The 18,569-nt window shown below is 41.7% G+C and overlaps 2 protein-coding genes across 5 annotated transcripts; one reads left to right on the forward strand and one right to left on the reverse strand.

Annotated features, from left to right (window-relative positions):
- The first annotated feature begins 1,042 nt into the window (after positions 1-1,042).
- Positions 1,043-18,127, forward strand: DUSP28 (dual specificity phosphatase 28). Of its 4 annotated transcripts, XR_014616405.1 has the most exons (5): positions 1,052-1,468; positions 2,370-2,581; positions 5,891-6,072; positions 13,400-13,468; positions 17,912-18,127. XR_014616405.1 is itself a non-coding variant. In XM_084211917.1 (2 exons), the coding sequence occupies exons 1-2, from the start codon at positions 1,121-1,123 to the stop codon at positions 2,502-2,504; spliced, it is 483 nt and encodes a 160-aa protein (XP_084068043.1). In that variant the 5' UTR covers positions 1,043-1,120; the 3' UTR covers positions 2,505-5,834. The 4 variants fall into 4 exon arrangements, 1 of the variants encoding a protein (XP_084068043.1); XR_014616406.1 differs by lacking the exon at positions 13,400-13,468; XR_014616407.1 differs by lacking the exons at positions 13,400-13,468; positions 17,912-18,127 and having other exon boundaries at positions 5,891-6,176.
- LOC311157646 (claudin-19-like) lies at positions 4,485-17,069 on the reverse strand (the record flags this gene model as incomplete). Its single annotated transcript, XM_084212452.1, has 5 exons — positions 4,485-4,598; positions 5,855-5,965; positions 8,569-8,650; positions 8,797-8,961; positions 16,850-17,069. The coding sequence occupies 5 exons, from the start codon at positions 17,067-17,069 to the stop codon at positions 4,499-4,501; spliced, it is 678 nt and encodes a 225-aa protein (XP_084068578.1). The 3' UTR covers positions 4,485-4,498.
- Positions 18,128-18,569: the final 442 nt, after the last annotated feature.

Here is an 18,569-nt window from a genome sequence, read left to right on the forward strand (position 1 = left end):
AGTGACAGGCTGCTGTTGACACAAAGGAGGGCAGGTGTGTGGCGGGTCCAGTTCTCCTTCCTCCATGGTCGAATAAAAGCTCATCCTTGCACCTCACTTCTCATTCCTTAATGGGTGCCACTGCACTTCACACCAGTCTGTGCTCTGCTGCTGCGACAGTTCAGGTTCATTTTAGTGTCAGCAGCGTCACTCCAATGCTCCTGTTTGGCCTGAAAGCAAAGGGTTGAAGCAGCTCAGCCTCCAGGAAGCAGCTGGCACCTGTGACCAGCCTGGCAGCACCTGCCCTGCACTGGCCAAGGTGACCTTCACCTGGCTGGGCTTGGCCCATCCCCACCCATCCTGTGCAGTTCAAACCCACGGCAGCACACTCAGGTGCAAGATGCTCTCTGCCCTGGCAGCACACCAGCAATTCTACTGAAGTCCAGAAAGATTAGCACTATGCTATCTGGCCAGCCTAGTAAATCATTTTCTGGGCACTCAAAAGATGCTTTTGTTGTAGGAAAGGGGCACCGAGATGCTCTGGAAAATCACAGAATCAGTCACAGAATATGCTGAGTTGGAAGGGCCCACAAGGATCATGGAGTCCAAGTCCTGGTGCTGCACAGAGCATCCCCAGGAGTCACACCACGTGCCCAAGAGTAGTGTTCCAACACTTCTTGAGCTCTCTCAGGCTTGGTGCTGCACCCACTGCCGCGGGGAGCCTGTTCCAGTGCCCAACTGGATCTTCTCTGGGTAAAGAACCTTTTTATAATATCCAACCTAAACCCACCCTGACAACAACTTCAGCATTACCTCGCTGCACCGACAGCACCACCCGCAGCAGCAGCGTTCCCGTGCAGAACACGGTGGGTGAGCAGCTGCTCTGGGGGTAGTGACGGTACAAACCCGCTGCCTTCACAACTGAGCTGCGTGCTCCCAAAGCGCTTTCGGTTTTTCAAGCGCAGCTCTCGGCATGCAGCCGGCACTAGGACCTGCCTGGAGCCTCTACGCGCCAGCCCGTAGGGAGCGGATAAAAATAGCAGGGTAAGATTAGAGCAATACGACAGCAGAGCGCGGTGGCCGTGCCGGCACCGGGAGCCCCGCACCGCCACCGGGAGCGGTGCGTGCCCCGTGCCCGCCGATGCTCCAGCTCTGCCCGGTCACGCCCTCGCTGCTCCTGGGCACGGCCAGGGCAGCGTGCGACGAGGAGCTGCTGGCGCGGGAGGGGGTGACCTTCTGCGTGAATGTCACCCGGCAGCAGCCGTTCCCCGCGCTGCCGGGCGTCCGCGGCATCCGCGTGCCCGTGTTCGACGACCCGGCCGAGGATCTGTCCCGGTACTTCGAGCCCTGCGCTGCCGCCATCGAGGCGGCCGTGCGGGCCGGGGGGAAGTGCCTGGTGTACTGCAAGAACGGCCGCAGCCGCTCCGCTGCCATCTGCACGGCTTATCTGATGAGACACCGGCAGCTCCCGCTCAAGGACGCGTTTGAGGTAATGTGCTCACGTCCAGATTCGTATTTACGGCTCTTTTGGGGAAGAAATGCAATGCTTCGTATGAGTAATGGTGATTTCTTGTCGAATTATTTTGGTGCTTCCTCCTGCCCATCACCAGTTATGCAGAGATTCAACATTTCAATAAACGGTCCCCTGTAAGTTTTTTCATGCCAGCTTGGTCTAATAAGTTTTCAGTGTGAGGCTTCTAGGATGAACATAAATGCAAATAGGCTTTAAGCACAGGTAGCAAACATAGCAAGCTGGTTGCTTAGTGAACATTTTCTCTATCATTTGCACAGGTAGAGAAAATGATAAGACAGAGACAAAGTGAGCGGGTGCAGGAATTGTTATGCAGGGTTTGCTCCTGTGTGCCAGCTGCACACAGCAAGGAACATGCAGTCAGGCCTGCAGAGTGCCCAGGGACCTGCTCAGCTCTCAGCCACAGCTGTATGGCCATCAGCAGTGACCTGTCAGCTCTCCTAGGAGGCCTATCCAATACAAGCTACTTGTGCTCTGTGGGTTTTGTCTTCACCCATTTGTCAGGTGTATCACTTTAGACAGCCAATTTGCTTAATTTAGACTGAGGCGTGCAGAGAGTGACCAAATTTCACACTATCATCTTAAACATGAGCTGTGTCACTGCCCTTGGTGAGAGACTTTCCCATTTCCAGCAAATCAACAGCTCTGTCTGGTGTCTGGCCCATGAATCCATTCTGTAACCAGGCCCACCAGGCAGTTCCTAGCAAGCACAGAGTGAAGTCAGCTCACCAAAATAGCTTTGTTACTCTGTAGCCAAATCAAAACCAAATCTTCTCTTTATTTTAAGTTCAAAATTCATTTGCATGACTCCCACAAATGCAGGATACCTTGCCTCTACTGTGTCTCTCCTGTTCTCTAGGCTGTGAAAACTGCCAGACCCGTAGCAGAACCGAATGCAGGATTTTGGTCTCAGCTGCAGAGATATGAAGAAGATTTGCAGATACCAAAGCACTCTGCTCCACTGAGCACAGGATTTAAAAATAGCAATGTGTGAAGATACTTTAAAGAAAGTGAAGTGACTTGCTACAGACTTAAAAACAAAGGAAAAAAAAATCACTTCCTAAATCACCTGTACGTAAAACACTTTACCCCCATACCTGAGATGATGGTTCATTAAATTCATTCAGAGCATTTCTGGTGGCAATGCATGGAAAGAGGGCAGATAAGCAGGGAATAACTGCAGAAACAGAAAATGGTTGGAAGGACTGTAAACAAACCACAGAAAAGCCTGGAATCTTCAGCAGTTATTTTCCCCTGAATGACACTGAGTATGGTAACAATGTACTGAACGAGGGAAGAAGTTACCACACAGGGATTTTATTCCTGTTTTTAAATTAAACTTCCCAGTGTTGCCATTAGAAGACATGATGTCAGACCAAGGAAGTTCTGAATTTCTCTCTCGCCTACTGGATCATAATTCATGTTAATGAGCTGACACAGCCTTTGGTAGGAAACTGACAGTGGTTGATGCTTTGTCTCTGTGATTTTCCTTATGTTCAACTAGACCCAAGTACCTTCACAAATTACCTAAAAATCCAGAGGACAGAATATGCAGGTGATGGTAAGGAGTTCTGGTCCCACCATGCAGGCTAAGTGCCTTTTCAACTTCTGAAATTATTCTCTAAAACACCAAAGGAATTATTTTTTAAAAACTGCAGATGATAGCGGAGGGAAGAAGATGACACTGGCAACCTAGAAGTAATCACCACTCCTTTTAGCTTTACTTACTCAGTCTAACAGGGCCCACTTCGTGCCTTAATGTGTCAGTTTACAAGTCAGCTGTTCCTGCATGCAAGCAGCATGGCCAAATCATTTCTGCTGAGACTGCTTACAGGTTGCCCTCTGAAATTATCTATTGGGCATGAAACTTCCAGATCAGACTGCCACGTGTTTATTATTAGCCATTCAAAACAGAGTTTTGTCAAACTGCATGAACACATCTGTAATTTAAAAGGGACAAGTTATGGAACCTGAGAACCTCAGGGTGAAATTCCATTCCACCTTGCTGAAAGCATAAATACAAAGTAAAGTTAGCTCACTGCCATCTGCCTAAGTGCTCACACAAGGTAAACATATGCTCCCAGCAGTGGAGTAGTTTAAGGCAGAAATTCTAATGATGGAACAATGACAGAAAATCAAACCACTGGGGAATTACATGAATTAGACAATTCAGATGCAGTACAAGTTCCAAAGTTAAACACTGCTCAAAGTTAAAGTAGTGTTGTTTTAAAAGCTGAAACCATAGAAATAAAAATAAAAATTTTAGGCTGTCATTTTCTTAGTTACCACAAGGCATTTTTGCACCAGATGCTCTCTCCACTCCCAGCTGTGTTTTGTTCATTCTGTATTGTTCATCTTCCGTATCTGCATTACAGCCAACAAGAAATTTGTTGCACATCTGCAGATTTGAAGGTGATTCTAGCAGGTTTGCTAGAAACATTTTTGTAGCTTTTATAAACCTTGACTATCATATATAATAAGAATTTCAGTATAACATAAGATCCTTATTAGAGAATTCCACTTCTCAAAAAATCTGTTTGTCTGTGGAACAAAGTTTATTTCTTGTCAAAAGCTTAAGCTGCTAAACAAAAGAAGGAAGCTAAACATTAATGAAAACAAAACACATTTTTAACTGTGAGGCATATGAACTTGCAGTCAGATACAGCTATCAGTTCCACATGTTTGAGTCAGCTGAAATAGGAACCATTGCTCTTGAGTGTCAGCATATACTGCACTCTGGTTAAATTTTACCAGGCTTCTCAGCATGCAGAAAACCTTCATGCCACAGGATTTCACGTCACAGCATCTTCTGTTGAAAGCTATTTACATCTGAAAACCATTGCTATTTACATTGAAAGCCATACCTCCTCCTGGTACTGCTCCAAATTAGGGCATAGGATTGCAACTTGGAACCAGAATAAAGAAGTAGTTCACTTCCTTATTGGAGTTCATAAGCCACTAACACTACAGGTGATGCAGGCTGGAAGCTCAGACATACTCCTTGTTGCTTATGACAGTCTCAGAGCTCCTGGGGTACATGTGTGGCTGAGAAGTTGCCTGGGCTGCTGAATATGCATACTTCTTGGGACTGTAAATCAAGAAAAAAACATACAAAATAATAGGTATTAGACACATGCCCATGGTTTCAGATACTTAGAAGTTCCTCAGTTAGCTTTGTATCCAAGAGGCCTCCTGTTCTCATTGTTCTGGTAGCTAATATAGATGGGGTCCCTGATGGGCTGCACAGCATCTCTCATCACCTCACCACCCTCTGGATTCCTCACTCACATGTGCTCTTCCTCCAGGCATTTCAGTCAAGGCCCTAAAGCAGAAGCCCTCAGCACCTTTGTACAAGCTGCAGGTTTAAATACAGGAATAAGATGACAAAGAAAGAAAACAGAAGTATCTTCACCCAACCCCTTCAACTATCATCCATCATGTTGAACTTCTATTTCATAGATCAGTTTTACCTGATTTTCATGACATTTCAGGGCATTTGGTACTTTGTATCAAAGTAAGGTGAGCAAGATCTAAAGTCCAATGTGGGTGATGAAATATTACCATAAAATTGAAATGGTTTCAGATTAGGCAATGAAGTACCAGAGGAACACTCACTACATATTCATATAATTTTCCTAAGATTAAATAGACCAACAGTGAATATGCTTCTTCCTTCCATATTATAACCCTCTCAAGCTCAGCTAATAAAGCCTCCAAGCTATTTGAGCTCTGGTAGACATGGACCTCTGCTGTTTCTGCCTGTTTCATCCCTCTCCTTCAAAAAGAGGCCTTCTGTATGTGTCAAAATTGAAGACTGAAACAAGAAGGGAGGGAAGGTTAAATATTGAGGCCAGAAATTTCACCTTTCCTGATTTGATGTGCAACAAGATATTTCCATAAAGAACAAGGAAAAAAACATGTTTCTAGTGATCAATTCCATGTGCTTTAGGAAATGCCTTTACACTTTCTACAAATTGAACAGTGTTTGAATATTTTATTCACAGTGAGTACTGCAGAGAAACTGGGTCCTAATACATTATGGGTTTTATATACTTTTCTTTTGGTGACAGTTTCCTCTTTCACCATGCACATTTTCACTATCAGCAGTGCCCAGAATTACCAAATACAAGTTAAAGGTGACTGCTGATGGTGATGCATAAAGCACCCTGTCTGGGAGGTAAATGTTTGGTACAGCATCCCCTGCTATCACCAGTCTGTGATGTGCCATAGCACTGTAAGTTATACAAATTTATACCAGGGGGTGAGAGAGAGACAGAATAGTGCCCAGGTAGAAAGTGGTGTGTGATTGACAGCTACTCCTTCAACTGGCAAATCCAAGATTACCTGTAATTCTGTTTTTCCTTCCCTCTGCATGAACAGGTCAGTATGATCCCACCAAGTATATAAAGGATAGATCCAGTCCAGCCTAAGTACAGAGCTTCTCCTAGTTCATACCTGAAACATGAAAGAATTTATGGAAACAACTTAAAACAGGATCACAAAGCCATGCAAACAACTTCTAATTTGCATAGAAATCAGCTGACTGAAAGGCACTTCAACAGGTAACAGAGAACAGATCTGGCTTTGAGTCTGCTCAGTAAAACTTATTTGTATAGAGCTGTTCTACCAAATTACTAACAGTACAGAGAGTACTAAGCAACATAAAGATAAGTAGCAATAAATAATTTAACAATATTTAACAAATTATTGATAATAAATAAGAATGACATAGCTTCTGTGCAATCCACAAAACTTATTTTGCCCTTTTATTGGCTGTGTCACTGAAAGGATTTTGTGCAACTGAATGATTCAGATCTTACTGTCTATATGCTAAGAGAAGGCTGACCACAGACATCAGTTTTCTATGGACATCACACTAGGTCACTTACAAGTAGCTGGTTGAATAGGGCTAGTTTTCAAACTTAGATACCCTAAAGGATATTCAGCGCCCTCTGTGGTTGTATGGCTGAAAGGCATTTATGAATGTCCCAGGCTGAAAAAGAATAGTTCCCTATTTTACAGGATGAAACTATACCTTTCAGGAAACCCCCGTCCAGTCCAAGAAATTAATTGATAGTGAATTTGTTCCAAAGACTAGACACAACTGAGTCTGGAAGAGTCTGGCAGGAGTTTCATAAAAAGAGGAAAACAAATTTTCATGCTCAGACAAAAACTGTATCCACAATCCACCTGTACATGTCTGGTCTGAGCTACCAAATATAAGGGCAAAATAAGTGTCCTGGACTGCATTGAAGGTACCATGGAACCAGAGATTTGTGTTTTCTTTCCACTTGGAAACACAATTATTTAAAAGTGTCAGAGGTTCTGACCCTGGAGCTCATTGCTAACAGGAGGGATTCAGAGGTTTACACAGGTTCACAGCTCTCTGTGCCTCATCACACGTGGGAGCCACAAGGTTTCCACTGGTTTAGGTACTTCCAAACATGGAACAGGCAGAGAGTCATTATCAAACAAGCCCAGAAGTACAAATTGCACATTGCCCAGTGCCTGCAATTGTTTCTGCTCACCAGTCACCTACAGACAAGAATGCTGTAGAATGTTATTTTAAAGCAAAGTATGTAGGAGACATCTGCAGAAGAATTTAGTTTGCCTTCAGAGCTGTAGGAGAAACTCCTCTAAGAATCAGCAGAGGTCAACTTCACTAATTTGCTGAAGTCAGACCAAAAAAATGCAATCTGAAAAACCAGATTTGCCAGTCTGTTAAGAGTGAAGATCAATACTGGCATGCAAGTGAATTTAAAATTGTCCCACAGGCTGCATGTTCAGCTTTACCAATCATCAAACTTACTCAATCAAGAATGCTCAGTAAATCAATAGCTTAAACATGACATTGAGATATGAAAAAAAATAAATTCTTTAGCTACTGAATGCAAACCATCTGGTAACTGATTAACAGGCATTGATGATGAAGCCCCAAAGCTATAGCAGGTAACTATCAAACACACCAACTATCCGACTAACCGAAATTCCTTATCGACAGTTGTTTCAGCTCTCTGATGCATTTATTACCCTTCATATAGTTCTCTCAAGGGGATATAAAGCAACAAAAAGTAACTGCACAAATACAATTTATTTCTAAGCACTTCATTGAAAACGCAGGGGAAACTGACAAACAACAAAAGCAACTGCTTAAAGTACTTTGATTTATCACAAAGCACGTCACCTCTGACTTCCCTGAACTGATTCCTGGGTGGGAACTTTACCAAACACTTCAAATATGAGCCTAGCAACTAACAATTTATAGTTTACTGATCAATGATTTATATACTTGGTAGAAGTATATTAGAGAGGTCTCATATTCCACGGACAAGGTTTCCCTCTCCTTTTCCCCCTCTCTGAAGGAGAGGCACAGTCACCTCTACCCTTGTTCCTCATTCCTAAACAGGACACCTAGATAAGGTGCCATAAGCTGCCATTTGGTTTTGACAACTGTTACTTTTATATCAGACAAAGAGCAAGGGCTTTCATACCTCCAAACTTGTTTGTATGCAACTGCACTAGCTGATAATCCCACAGGTTTTGCCTTGTTTTAACTCATTAAGGGAAACAAATGTTGAGCTGTTAATATATATATAAGACAGGCAGCAGATTTCTCTGCACGTCACTAGCATAAAGCTCAAGCTGCTTTGCAGGCGATTTTCCCTTGCATGTGCATCTGAGGTACTTTATTCTAGTCAGAACTTGAGTTTTGTACCTTTTTTGGTCTAAATGCCAAAGTAGATTAAGAATTTTTACCTTGTCTTCTTTATAACATTGAGATACACACTTAATTGAGTCTCTCAAGAAAATGGAATTAGTACAATACCCCCTCAGATGTGGGGTTGGTATTCCTCTCCTGTTCACTAACTCTTCCGGAAAAGAACTCTCCTCCCTTGCCCCCAACATCTCTGAGGTGAAAATATTCCCTGGATACAATTTTTCCCTCCTGTAGGACTGGATAATGGGATCCATCCAGGTTCTGAAACTCTGGAGCAGCTGAGGTTAGTGCAGCTGTCCAACACACAATGGAGTTTGGTATGACAGACACATGAACTTACTTGGTTCCAGCATACAGTTGGTTAAAAAACTGAGCAGTAACCATTGCAGCATACCAAGAAACAGCCACCATGGAGCAGAGACCTACCAGAAAAAGCACACAGGTGAATGATTCCTTTAATGGCCGTAACAGATTTAAACCAAGAACGTTTGTTTGTTTATTTCATTTAGTCTGGCTGTGAAAGCCATACAAAATATCAATAGTGCTCTCATTTCAGTTTCAATATTACCTCCTAAAATAAAAAGAAATCCTCCTGTGACAGTAAACTTCATTTTTCCATCTTCATCACTCAACCCAATGTTTGTGCACTTCATACCAAGCAGTGAGAGGACTGCAGCAACAAATCCCAAAAGGATGGAAGTAATCATCAGGGCACGGCATGCCTGAATGTGAGCTGAGACAGAAAAAGAGAAAACAAATCAGGATCTGTACAGAAATTACATTAACCTTGTGCTGAAAGAAATAAAAGTGATTAGAGGAAGTGACAAAAGTAACAGGTGCAGTAATGAGTGAATCTTGTCCAACTTTGTCACATGGCTCAGAGAAGCCTCCAAACCCAAGTGTGTTTAGTCTTCAAGTCAGACAGATTTGAGAGTTGAACGATGCTACACTTTATAAGCTCAGTAAATCTTCTTGTGTCTTCTTGTGTCTGAAGAACTACAGCAAGCCACTCATCCCTTACATTCCTGTGAAAATGCCTAGTGGTGTACATGGTCATTTGCAGGAGCAGGAAGCAGTCTCCTACTCACAAGTGCTTCTGAATTCCTGACACGTGTACAGCTGAGTGCACAGGACACATCTGAAATCCAGGTGATAGTCAAGCTGTGCAAGGCTCTGGCACTACTGAGGAACTGGAGAAAGGTGCCAGCTTTGCTGCTTCCAGGGAGAGATGGCAAAGAATGGTGCTCAAGTTAGCAGAGCACTTCAAACTCAGTGTAACAAACCGGGGTGAGTGTGTCAGAGGGCTGCTCTCCTCCCTAAGGCACTCTCCTGTGGAGAGGTTACAGCTGCTGTGGGCACATACCAGGGAATTCTGCATCCTTTAAGCTCCTGCTCTTCACATCTAGGTATCAATTGCACAAAAAACAGGACTAGATTATTAATCTAAGCCTAAGAAAGAAGGTCACATGGGGACTTTGGGGTCCTGCATTTGGCAGGCTCCACGTCAAGTGGCATTTCGGCACCTTTGTTGTGAGATAAACACGTCAAACGTCACAACCTGGCAGGGTCACAACTGCTAACTTTGTTAACTTGATTAAGTTCTCTTCCAACCTAAATGATTTTATGACTCTACAGTTTTAATCACATGTCAGAAGGGTCAGATCTGATTCCAACTGGACACTCACATCATTGATGCCAGCATTCAAGCTCTTGCTCCCAGACCACAATAACCTGCTGGACTAGTTCTGTCTGTCTCCAGACAACAAAAATCAGACAGAGAGACAGAAGGAAAAGTGATGCTCACACTCTAACTCAGCCTAATGTGGCCTAAGAGTATTGGTCCTACCAGCTTAAGAGTTACCAAAGGTAGCAATAAGCACCCATGAGATAAATATACAGAATTAAAGGCTAAAATCATTTGAGGAGTTAATGCTTTGTTAAGCACTAATTTTAAACTTTCATGGAAAAAAATGAAGACAGTAGTAAAAGTGGAAAGACCCCTCAAAATGCCACTAACAGTTCAAGGTTTTTGCCTGCAGAAGATACTATTGAGGTAAGTACTCAACAATGCTGCTTTCAGGTTTGGGATCTTTCACCAGGCTGATCACCCTGCAGGGTCCAACAACTCACATTTCAGCTCCTGGTGACTCCTGCAGTGTTAGATGGGACTCCCCATATCTTTCCAGGACACACAAGCATAGCTTTTCTTGCAATCCAATGGGAAAGGGATTTCATACAACTGTACCACAATACTATAACCTCAACAGCCTTCACTGAAGACCTTAGTTCACAATTCAGAAAACTCAAATTTTTATATTGCACTTAGCTTATTTAACAAGATACAAAGTCAGTGCATTTTATTAGTTCACACCAATTGTAAGAAATTATCCCCAAATCCTGTCATTGGAAAAAACACCTATAGAACTTTAAAAAGACGGGGAAGAGAAAAAAAAAAGAGTTTGCAAAGCTTTGGCCAGTAGTTATATCAAATGTTTGACTTAGTTGTGACTAGAGAGACAGTAGACTAGCCAATCATGGTTTCAGTCTTGTTCAATATTGCATTTTAAAAGCTGCTCACTTCAAATACTTGTCATTTAGATTAATGGTATAGTGAACTCAAAAGCATTAAATTGGTTTAAAAGAAGAACCAAGTCTGACTTTTCTCATACATAAAGCAAAAGCCAAAACTATTCCATAGCTCAATTGCCAATGAGGAAACTTTCAAGGAAAATCTTCATTGACCTTCTGATGAGAGGTAACAAAGACACTTTTGTTTTTCCTCTTTGCCCTCCCTCCAGCCCCTGGCATCCTGGCAGCAGTTTCAGTTAGGTTTCTGAACAGGAATTTGAAACACGCCTAAACTGACCATGGTAATTTTTAATCTGCCTTGTTCATATCTGCAAGCACTATGGATGTTTCTCAGAGGTCCCACTGCTGAGCCCTTGTTGCAAAACCCATTTTCTTCCCCCTTCCTGCTTTGCCCAGCTGTTCTTTCAACTGTTACTACCATCCAGTGTCTTTCTGACTTCTCTTTTTCAGCTTTCCTTTCTAAAAATGTTTTATCTTCAAAGTTTTGCAAGTTTTCCCTTCTGATTCCCCCTGCCTTTACCCCTCAACTATACTGCAGGACTGCAGGACTGATCTCCTCTTCAACTGACCAAAGCCAATCTTCACAAAATCACTTCAGAGCCTGTCCCTGTCATTTACTTTCTGGCCCCACTTTTCTCCTTCCTGCTGACTCTATGTTGTTATCTGCAGCTCTCAGGAGCCCTGCTGTTGCCTGCCTTCTGTTCTGTTTGCTCTAACACTCGTGGTGCTCTTTTCTGACCCCCACCAGGTTCTTTCAGACCCTCTTTTTTTCTCCAGATGCTGATCTCCTGCAGGCCCATGGCCCAAATCTGCACACACTCACCCCATGTGAACACATCAATGACAAGATGCTGCCTGGGGTCACTGGCAGTAAGCTACAAACCAGCCTTTGGAGTGGTTTTTACAAGAACCAGATAAAATCACAGAATCATTAAGGCTGGCAAAGATCTCTCAGATCATCAAATCCAACTACTAACCCAGCAGGGCTGGTACACACTGACATAAGTGATCTGCAGAGACTAATGTCTGGTGGAATGATCCTGCTGTTACTGAGGCTAAAATGCTTAAACAGGGTGATGTTCCTCTTTAACACACACTCTAAAAGCAATTGTTAGAGAAGACTGAAAGGTTTATTCCCTAACTGGACACAGTTTCAGAGAATTGCTATGCAAGTGTTAGAGCTGGTCAACAACAAGCCTTTACTTGAGATTTAGGGAGAAAGTGAATTTAACACCTCATTCCCACTAATCCACTATTACACATTCTTCAGTTTAGGAATATCCTCCTACCTATTTAGTTTAGCCACCTCCTAGGGCAGATTCAGCTAAAAGGAAGGCATTTTTATTCCAAATAAGTATCTATATACTGAATTTGATTCCAGATTAATAAAAAAATATCTTTACTGTCTATAAACATGCTTACTATCCACAGACTATCACCTAGCTGAGCATTTGAGGACAACCACAATTATGATGAAGACTGATGCAGAGGACAGGGGCCAGCAGATCTGAATTTCTTGATATTTAAAACCACATCCAAATAGACTTTAGTTACTGTCAGTTAACTAACTGACAGTAGTTAGCATTAGTTGACAAGCCTAACAATATATTAATTTATAGCATATATTCCTTCTATAACTTCTAATATAATATGTACAACATATTATCATGTGTTTATTGGATTATCTACAATTTTCAGTGTCAACTCACAAAAACCACTACCACTTCTCAGCTAAAACCCGTGTTTCCTATTACATGAAAAAACTCCAGCTATGGTACATTAGCTATGAAGTATTGCAAAATAAAGTCTATACAATAATCCCAAATAAATAAATAAATAGTTAAAAAATGTCTCCTCCTAAGACATTCCACGAGATGCTAGAGAAGAGATTACAACCCACTTTAAATGCTTGTTAAATGCTTGATCAACCGACTTCATTTGCCTTAGTTTACAGCCTTTCCTTGACACATTCTGCTGCTTGAGAGACTTTTATTACTTCAGCCCACAAAGTCCTTCTTGGCCAGTTATTTTCCAGTATTACCAGATTATTAAAACAAAAGCCTTACTACTTTTTGCCAATAAGTTTTTAAGCAATATAAACAAGGCTGCACAAAGTCACCTACCAGGCAGTGCAAGCATAGAGTCAAAATCCCTGCAGTTGGATACTCCAGTGCTGTCTGTTGCACAGCTCTTCCACAGGTTTTCAAACAACGTAGATGTTGTGATCACAGAACCATGGAGACTGGAGACTTTCCAGTAATTATTTGGCAAAGTAGCTCCAATAACTGCCAACCCACCCAAGCACAAAACAAAACCAACAATTTCCAATGTAGCAGTCATGTTGTGAGTAGTAACAGTTAAATGTCCTTATAATTAGATTACAATCAAGTGAAGCCTTTCAGAAGCCTCCTTGCTGTTTTATCTCTGGGTTTCGCTCCAAAATGAGTCTACCTTTGCTCTTTGCTCTTTCCCCTCTCCCCATAGATAAGGCTTAGTGAGCATGACAATAAGAAGTGGGAGCAGTTCATGATAAAGATATTAACATGTAAAAAAAGTGACCACATTAATTCTTTTTCTAATAGGAAGTGAAAAATGAGCCTATTCTTTTTCTCAGCCTAGAAAGTCCAGTCAGTATTTCTACAAAATACCTTGTAATTATAGGCAAATATTTTATTTCTGTCTCTTTTCTGAAGTCAACTAGATTTTGCACTAGTTTAAGATTGCTTGTAATTTTATTTTTGCTGTCAAATCAATGAGCTTTTGTGTAATATTCTCTTGAGGGTTCAAACAGAAACCAGTTTGAGAACAGAATCTTTATACTTCTGCTAGAAAATTCAGCAGTTTTTGGAGTTATGGTCGTAAGTAATCCACATCAACTGTACTGCCAGCTTCTTTCAGGAAGGTAAAGTTTATGGATGAGTAGTTTCCATTAATATTTTACTGTCTATTGATCTACAGCTAAACACATTCAGTCTTAAAAACCATCCTACTTCCACTGTACAATTATACAATGTATTAAAATTGCAATAATGTATGTGCCATGGAATTGAAATGTAGGGAAATGAAGGAGCTAGTGTGACAGACCTGTCTCAAAAGGAATAAAATCAAGGACAAATATAAGAAAAATAATACATCTCAGCAAATTGCATCTGTTTGTTAGGATACCTTAGGAGTAATAAAAAAGCTATTCTAGGCAAAGCATATGCTAAATTCAGTTTAGTTGCCTCTGCTCTTGACTAGATAGAATCGTAGCCTCAATTCACATCACCCACTCATGTTAATACATTAAAGTATTTGTGGATCCAAACATGGTTAACCATCTTTTGCAGTGATAACCTGCTCTTATCTCCAGGAAATGGAGTCAGAGTTTCTTCATAAAATAATTCTGCTATGATGCAACATGGTAACAGTTTCACAGCATTTATGTAAACACTAGGGGAAGGATTAGCCTTTGAGAGAGCCCCAACTTGTCCCTAACAGGTATTTGTTGCTTTTCATCAAAATTCACTCTCACTTTCAGCTGATGCTGTAGGCTGGTAGGTTCAGCTGCCAAAGGGTATTCCAGTGCCACTATGACATTTTGGTTCCTGTGGCAGTCAAGAGGATCATTGCCACTGATTTAAACAAGACCAGATTTGGCAATCTTTTAAGGAAACCAGATAGTGTATGGTAAGAATTGATCTCAGGTGACTGTTAAAAATTCCCTCCTTCTGCTTAGTCACTGCAACTTGAAAAATGATGGCATAGTGAAATGAACACACTGTACCAGTACCCTGGAGTATCTGCATTTCATTAAAAGCCCTTCCAAAAGTTTCCAGCTAATTTCCCCATATCCTGGTGCTATGCTGGTGATCTCAGCAATCACTTCTGCTGACAGCACTTTGAAAGGTGAGATAGTTGGGACCTTGAAACAAGTGTCCACAGCTGTTATACTGCTGCCAAGGATAGAAATAAAAAACAAAGAAGAGATTTTAAAAAATCTCTTCCTAGTTAAGAAATGTATTTCAACAGGCAGTCATAAAGCACACATATAAACAGAAAAGATTGAACTGCAGACCTGAATGCATGAGTTTTCCTATATAGAACTAGGCATTTTAATAATTCCCTTCAGGAAATCACTCTCCAATGTGTTAAAGACCATAAGGCTATTCTTCAGTAAATTTTGTAAAATGTGGCTTGTCAGGCAATGGGCAGAACAGCCAGTACTGCTCTGCAAGAGGCTCTGCATCAGCAGGGCTTAAGAGCTGGTGTTGACAGCTTCACATCAGCACCTTCCACAGCTTGGGAGCTTTCCTTTGGGCTTGCTCTAACCCAGTCAGCTGAACCAAATGCTGTCATTGTTGACCCCATCTCATCACTCTGATTTCAAGAAACGTAAGGCATCCTGGTACCTACACACAGGAGGCCCTGGAGAGGAGATGAACAGGTATCAGGATGATGTGAAAAGCTGACATTGCCCCCAATGCAATGAGCAATGTTTTTAAAATCCTTGGAAGGATGTGATTAGCCTCCTTTTGAGGCTACAAACTCTGGCCTCATTATGGGATGCTGATACTTAAGCTGGCCTCCTCATTATGAAGGCAGATGAGGCCACCAAAGTGAGGAGAACCTGCAGAAGAACCATGAACATGCTGCATCTTGATAGTTAAATTCTCACTCTTTAGAGATCTGCCTTACAGTTAGGCAGCTCTGACTCCAAGGAAGTCCACATCTGTGTCAAGAAAATCAAGGTTCATAGTCTGTGACACGTGATATTTTTAAGGTTTAAGCACTGCACATTCAGAATAAAACTGCTGGAAGAGTCCAGACAAATAGCAATGACAGCAATCAGGAACCGATAAAGCACAGAAGACTTGAAGAAATGATATTAACATCACTGATAAAGTGACTGCACAAAACTGAAAGTTGTAAAAGAATAAATGCAAGGTTCTGTTCAAGACAGAAAGCGTAACAAAATACTATTTCCAAAGGCTATAGTGTTACTGTTTCTACAGTCAGTCTGCTGAGGAAAGAACTTCAATGTCAGTCCTTCCTAGTCCTTTACCATAAAGACAGTGTTTACAGAAAGATATTTTTAAAATCCAGAATGATTCAAACAAATACTTTCCAGCCTCCACTGAGACATTTCTTCTCTTTCTAGCTGCAGATAAACTACCCTGCTGGCATGGTTGACCCTAGAAAACAGAAGCATCCATTGCACTGACGTATTTTAGTCTAAGCTCACCACCTCTGAGAAATTTGAGAAAAAATACCCAGGTACACAGGTTTAGCACAAAGTATCAAATCAGTTCTGGAATATCTAATAATTGCCTGTCTCACACCAAAGCACAAACAAATACCAGTGCTCATGGAACTATGATCTGCTTGTATCAAAGAACTAAGTTGAGTGAAAAGATGCTATTTCTTCCAGAATTTTTTTTTTTAAATTCTCAGATTTACTGTATATCACCCACACCTCTATGTCCACACACCAGAGAGGGCAGCAAAGCCACAGCAGTGACTGAGCTGAACTGCAGGGTGAAACATTAGTTTCATGGTGGCCCTTTAAACTGTCTGCAACCCCTACAGGATTTGGCCATACTGAGCTGTTCTGACACCTCCAGTGCGTGGCTGTTCCCTGATATCCCAGCACAAAGATGCAGGGACACAGGTGGCATTGTGCTAAAGCACACACATGTGCAACCCTGCAATCCTTAGGCTGAATTTTGGCTGCAATGCTTTTTTTGGTATGTCATCGTACCAGAGACAGGTTTTGATATACAGGGATTTTATCTTGCCCTAACCCTTCTCATTCTTTTGTATACATAAGGCAGCATGCCACATTGAGAAACAAAATTGAAAGTTGCGAGTTATTTTAATTCAGTGAGAGACAGTGATGGAGAAGAAGGCAAATGGAAATAAAGCACAGAGAACTACAGTGCTCTCTGGGACAATTGCACTCTGTTCCCCCCAGTCTGCTAACACAGAAAGAAGGAACAAAACCCCATCCTTGGATTTTATGAACATATGCCAGGACCACTGAGTTCACTTACGGTCTGAACTCAGCATGTAGAGAAATTTCTTGCACTGTACTGATCTATCAGCAGTTGCTGCACAGTCCATCCAAAGTCCTTCAGAAACCCAGTCTGCAGTAACCAGCTCTGTTGTGGAGTCCAAAACTTTCCAACTGCTGGACATGGTAGTAACAAGTGATGTAGTGAATCCTGCTAAAGCCAGCAGCAATGCACAAATCTGTTGACAGGATGACACCATTGTGACAGAAATTTTCTTCAAAGATGTTCCCCAAAATTTCTGGTAAAACCTGTTAAAACAGTTCATACAGACACGGTGTATGGAGTTACCTTTACACAAGCCTGACCTTTGCAAAAACACTAAAAAACATGTCCACCTACAACATAATGTATCACTGTAGAGAAACTGTAGGGAACTGTAGAGGTGAAATCTAAATTCCATCAAGTAACTGGAATAATTGAATATTCTATACTTTTTTTTCCTTAGGAAAACTTTTATTATTGTTCACGTTTACCATAAAATAATGCAAACAGAGCAAAACCACAGGAGACAATCAAAGAATTCTCTAATTTTAATTTGCAATGTTTCATCCATTTGTTATTTGTTTGCTAACTCAAAATTCATTTAGAAATGAAAACTATCAAATGCTTTAGTAAATTGTTCATCTCCCAATTACAATATCTACCAATACAAAAAGCAAGATAAATTTTGATACTCACGTTTATGGTATGTTTTTAATCCGTTTTCTCTACCTTCCTGCAAGATAGTCGTGTCAGCAATTTGTGAAGACTGGTTCAGTCACCCAAATAAAAGTTTTGTAGTCCTCAGGACCTTTGTCCCATTCTAAAAATCAAGGACCCAGGGCACAACTCTGTCCAACTGTTACAAAAAGATCGGGCATGTTGAAATTATCAGGAAATAATGCAAATTAGTACCAAATATACTCAGCTTAACTTGGCATATAATTTGCTTTGTCAGGGCCACTGAGCTGCCCAAGCACCATCAGAGTGCCAAGCACTGCAGAAACATTGCTGCAACTTCCACCTCTGGTTTACCTGAATTTCTTTATGCATTTGTTTTAGGATCCTGAAGAAGAAATATGCAGCTGGACCCCTGTCCAGTGGATGACATTAACAACCCAAACTGTTTGTGACTGCAGCCATGGCCTGAGGCAGGACAGAGCTCCTGGGCTCACAGCTGAAGGACCTGGCAGCCTGGGACAGCTCTGCAGCCACTTTGCTGCTGCACTTCCTCCTCTCTTTGCCTTCCTCCCTCATCACCCCTTCCTGGCCCTGTTTCTACCACACAAACCCCATAGGACTGTCCAGATCCTACTTTATTCCAACAGCACATCCATCCCCTTGCAGCCCATCCCATGGACTCCCTGCCCTACAGGACCTGGTTATACCAGCTGTCACACAGTGCCATGTTTAGAAGTTTGAGGTGATAGCACAGCTGATAGCAAATATGCATTGCAACTGTCCAAAGGAGAATGACAATAAACCAAAAAGGAATAAATACACAAAGTCCAGAGCATCTTCCCTCTCAAAGTACACATACAGGCTATATGCAAGTAAGAGCTGTAATGTGATAAAAACAAACCCTGGGGGAGCAAAAAGGATCACTATAACAACATTAAAAACAGCCCAGCCAAAATACATGAGGTTTGAACACAGCAGAGGAAGGGTTAGCAAAGAAAAATATTGAAGTCACTTAAATAAACAAATTACTCCTGATAAG

The sequence above is a fragment of the Fringilla coelebs genome, assembly GCF_963513975.1.
Source record: "Fringilla coelebs genome assembly, chromosome: 10".
Taxonomy (NCBI): domain Eukaryota; kingdom Metazoa; phylum Chordata; class Aves; order Passeriformes; family Fringillidae; genus Fringilla; species Fringilla coelebs.

Bases quoted from the DNA above. Each gene is read 5' to 3' on its own strand.
- DUSP28 (XM_084211917.1), top strand. From the start codon at position 1,121: ATGCTCCAGCTCTGCCCGGTCACGCCCTCGCTGCTCCTGGGCACGGCC. The intron at 1,469-2,369 runs GTAATGTGCTCA...CCTGTTCTCTAG, and splicing joins CGCTCAAGGACGCGTTTGAG to GCTGTGAAAACTGCCAGACC.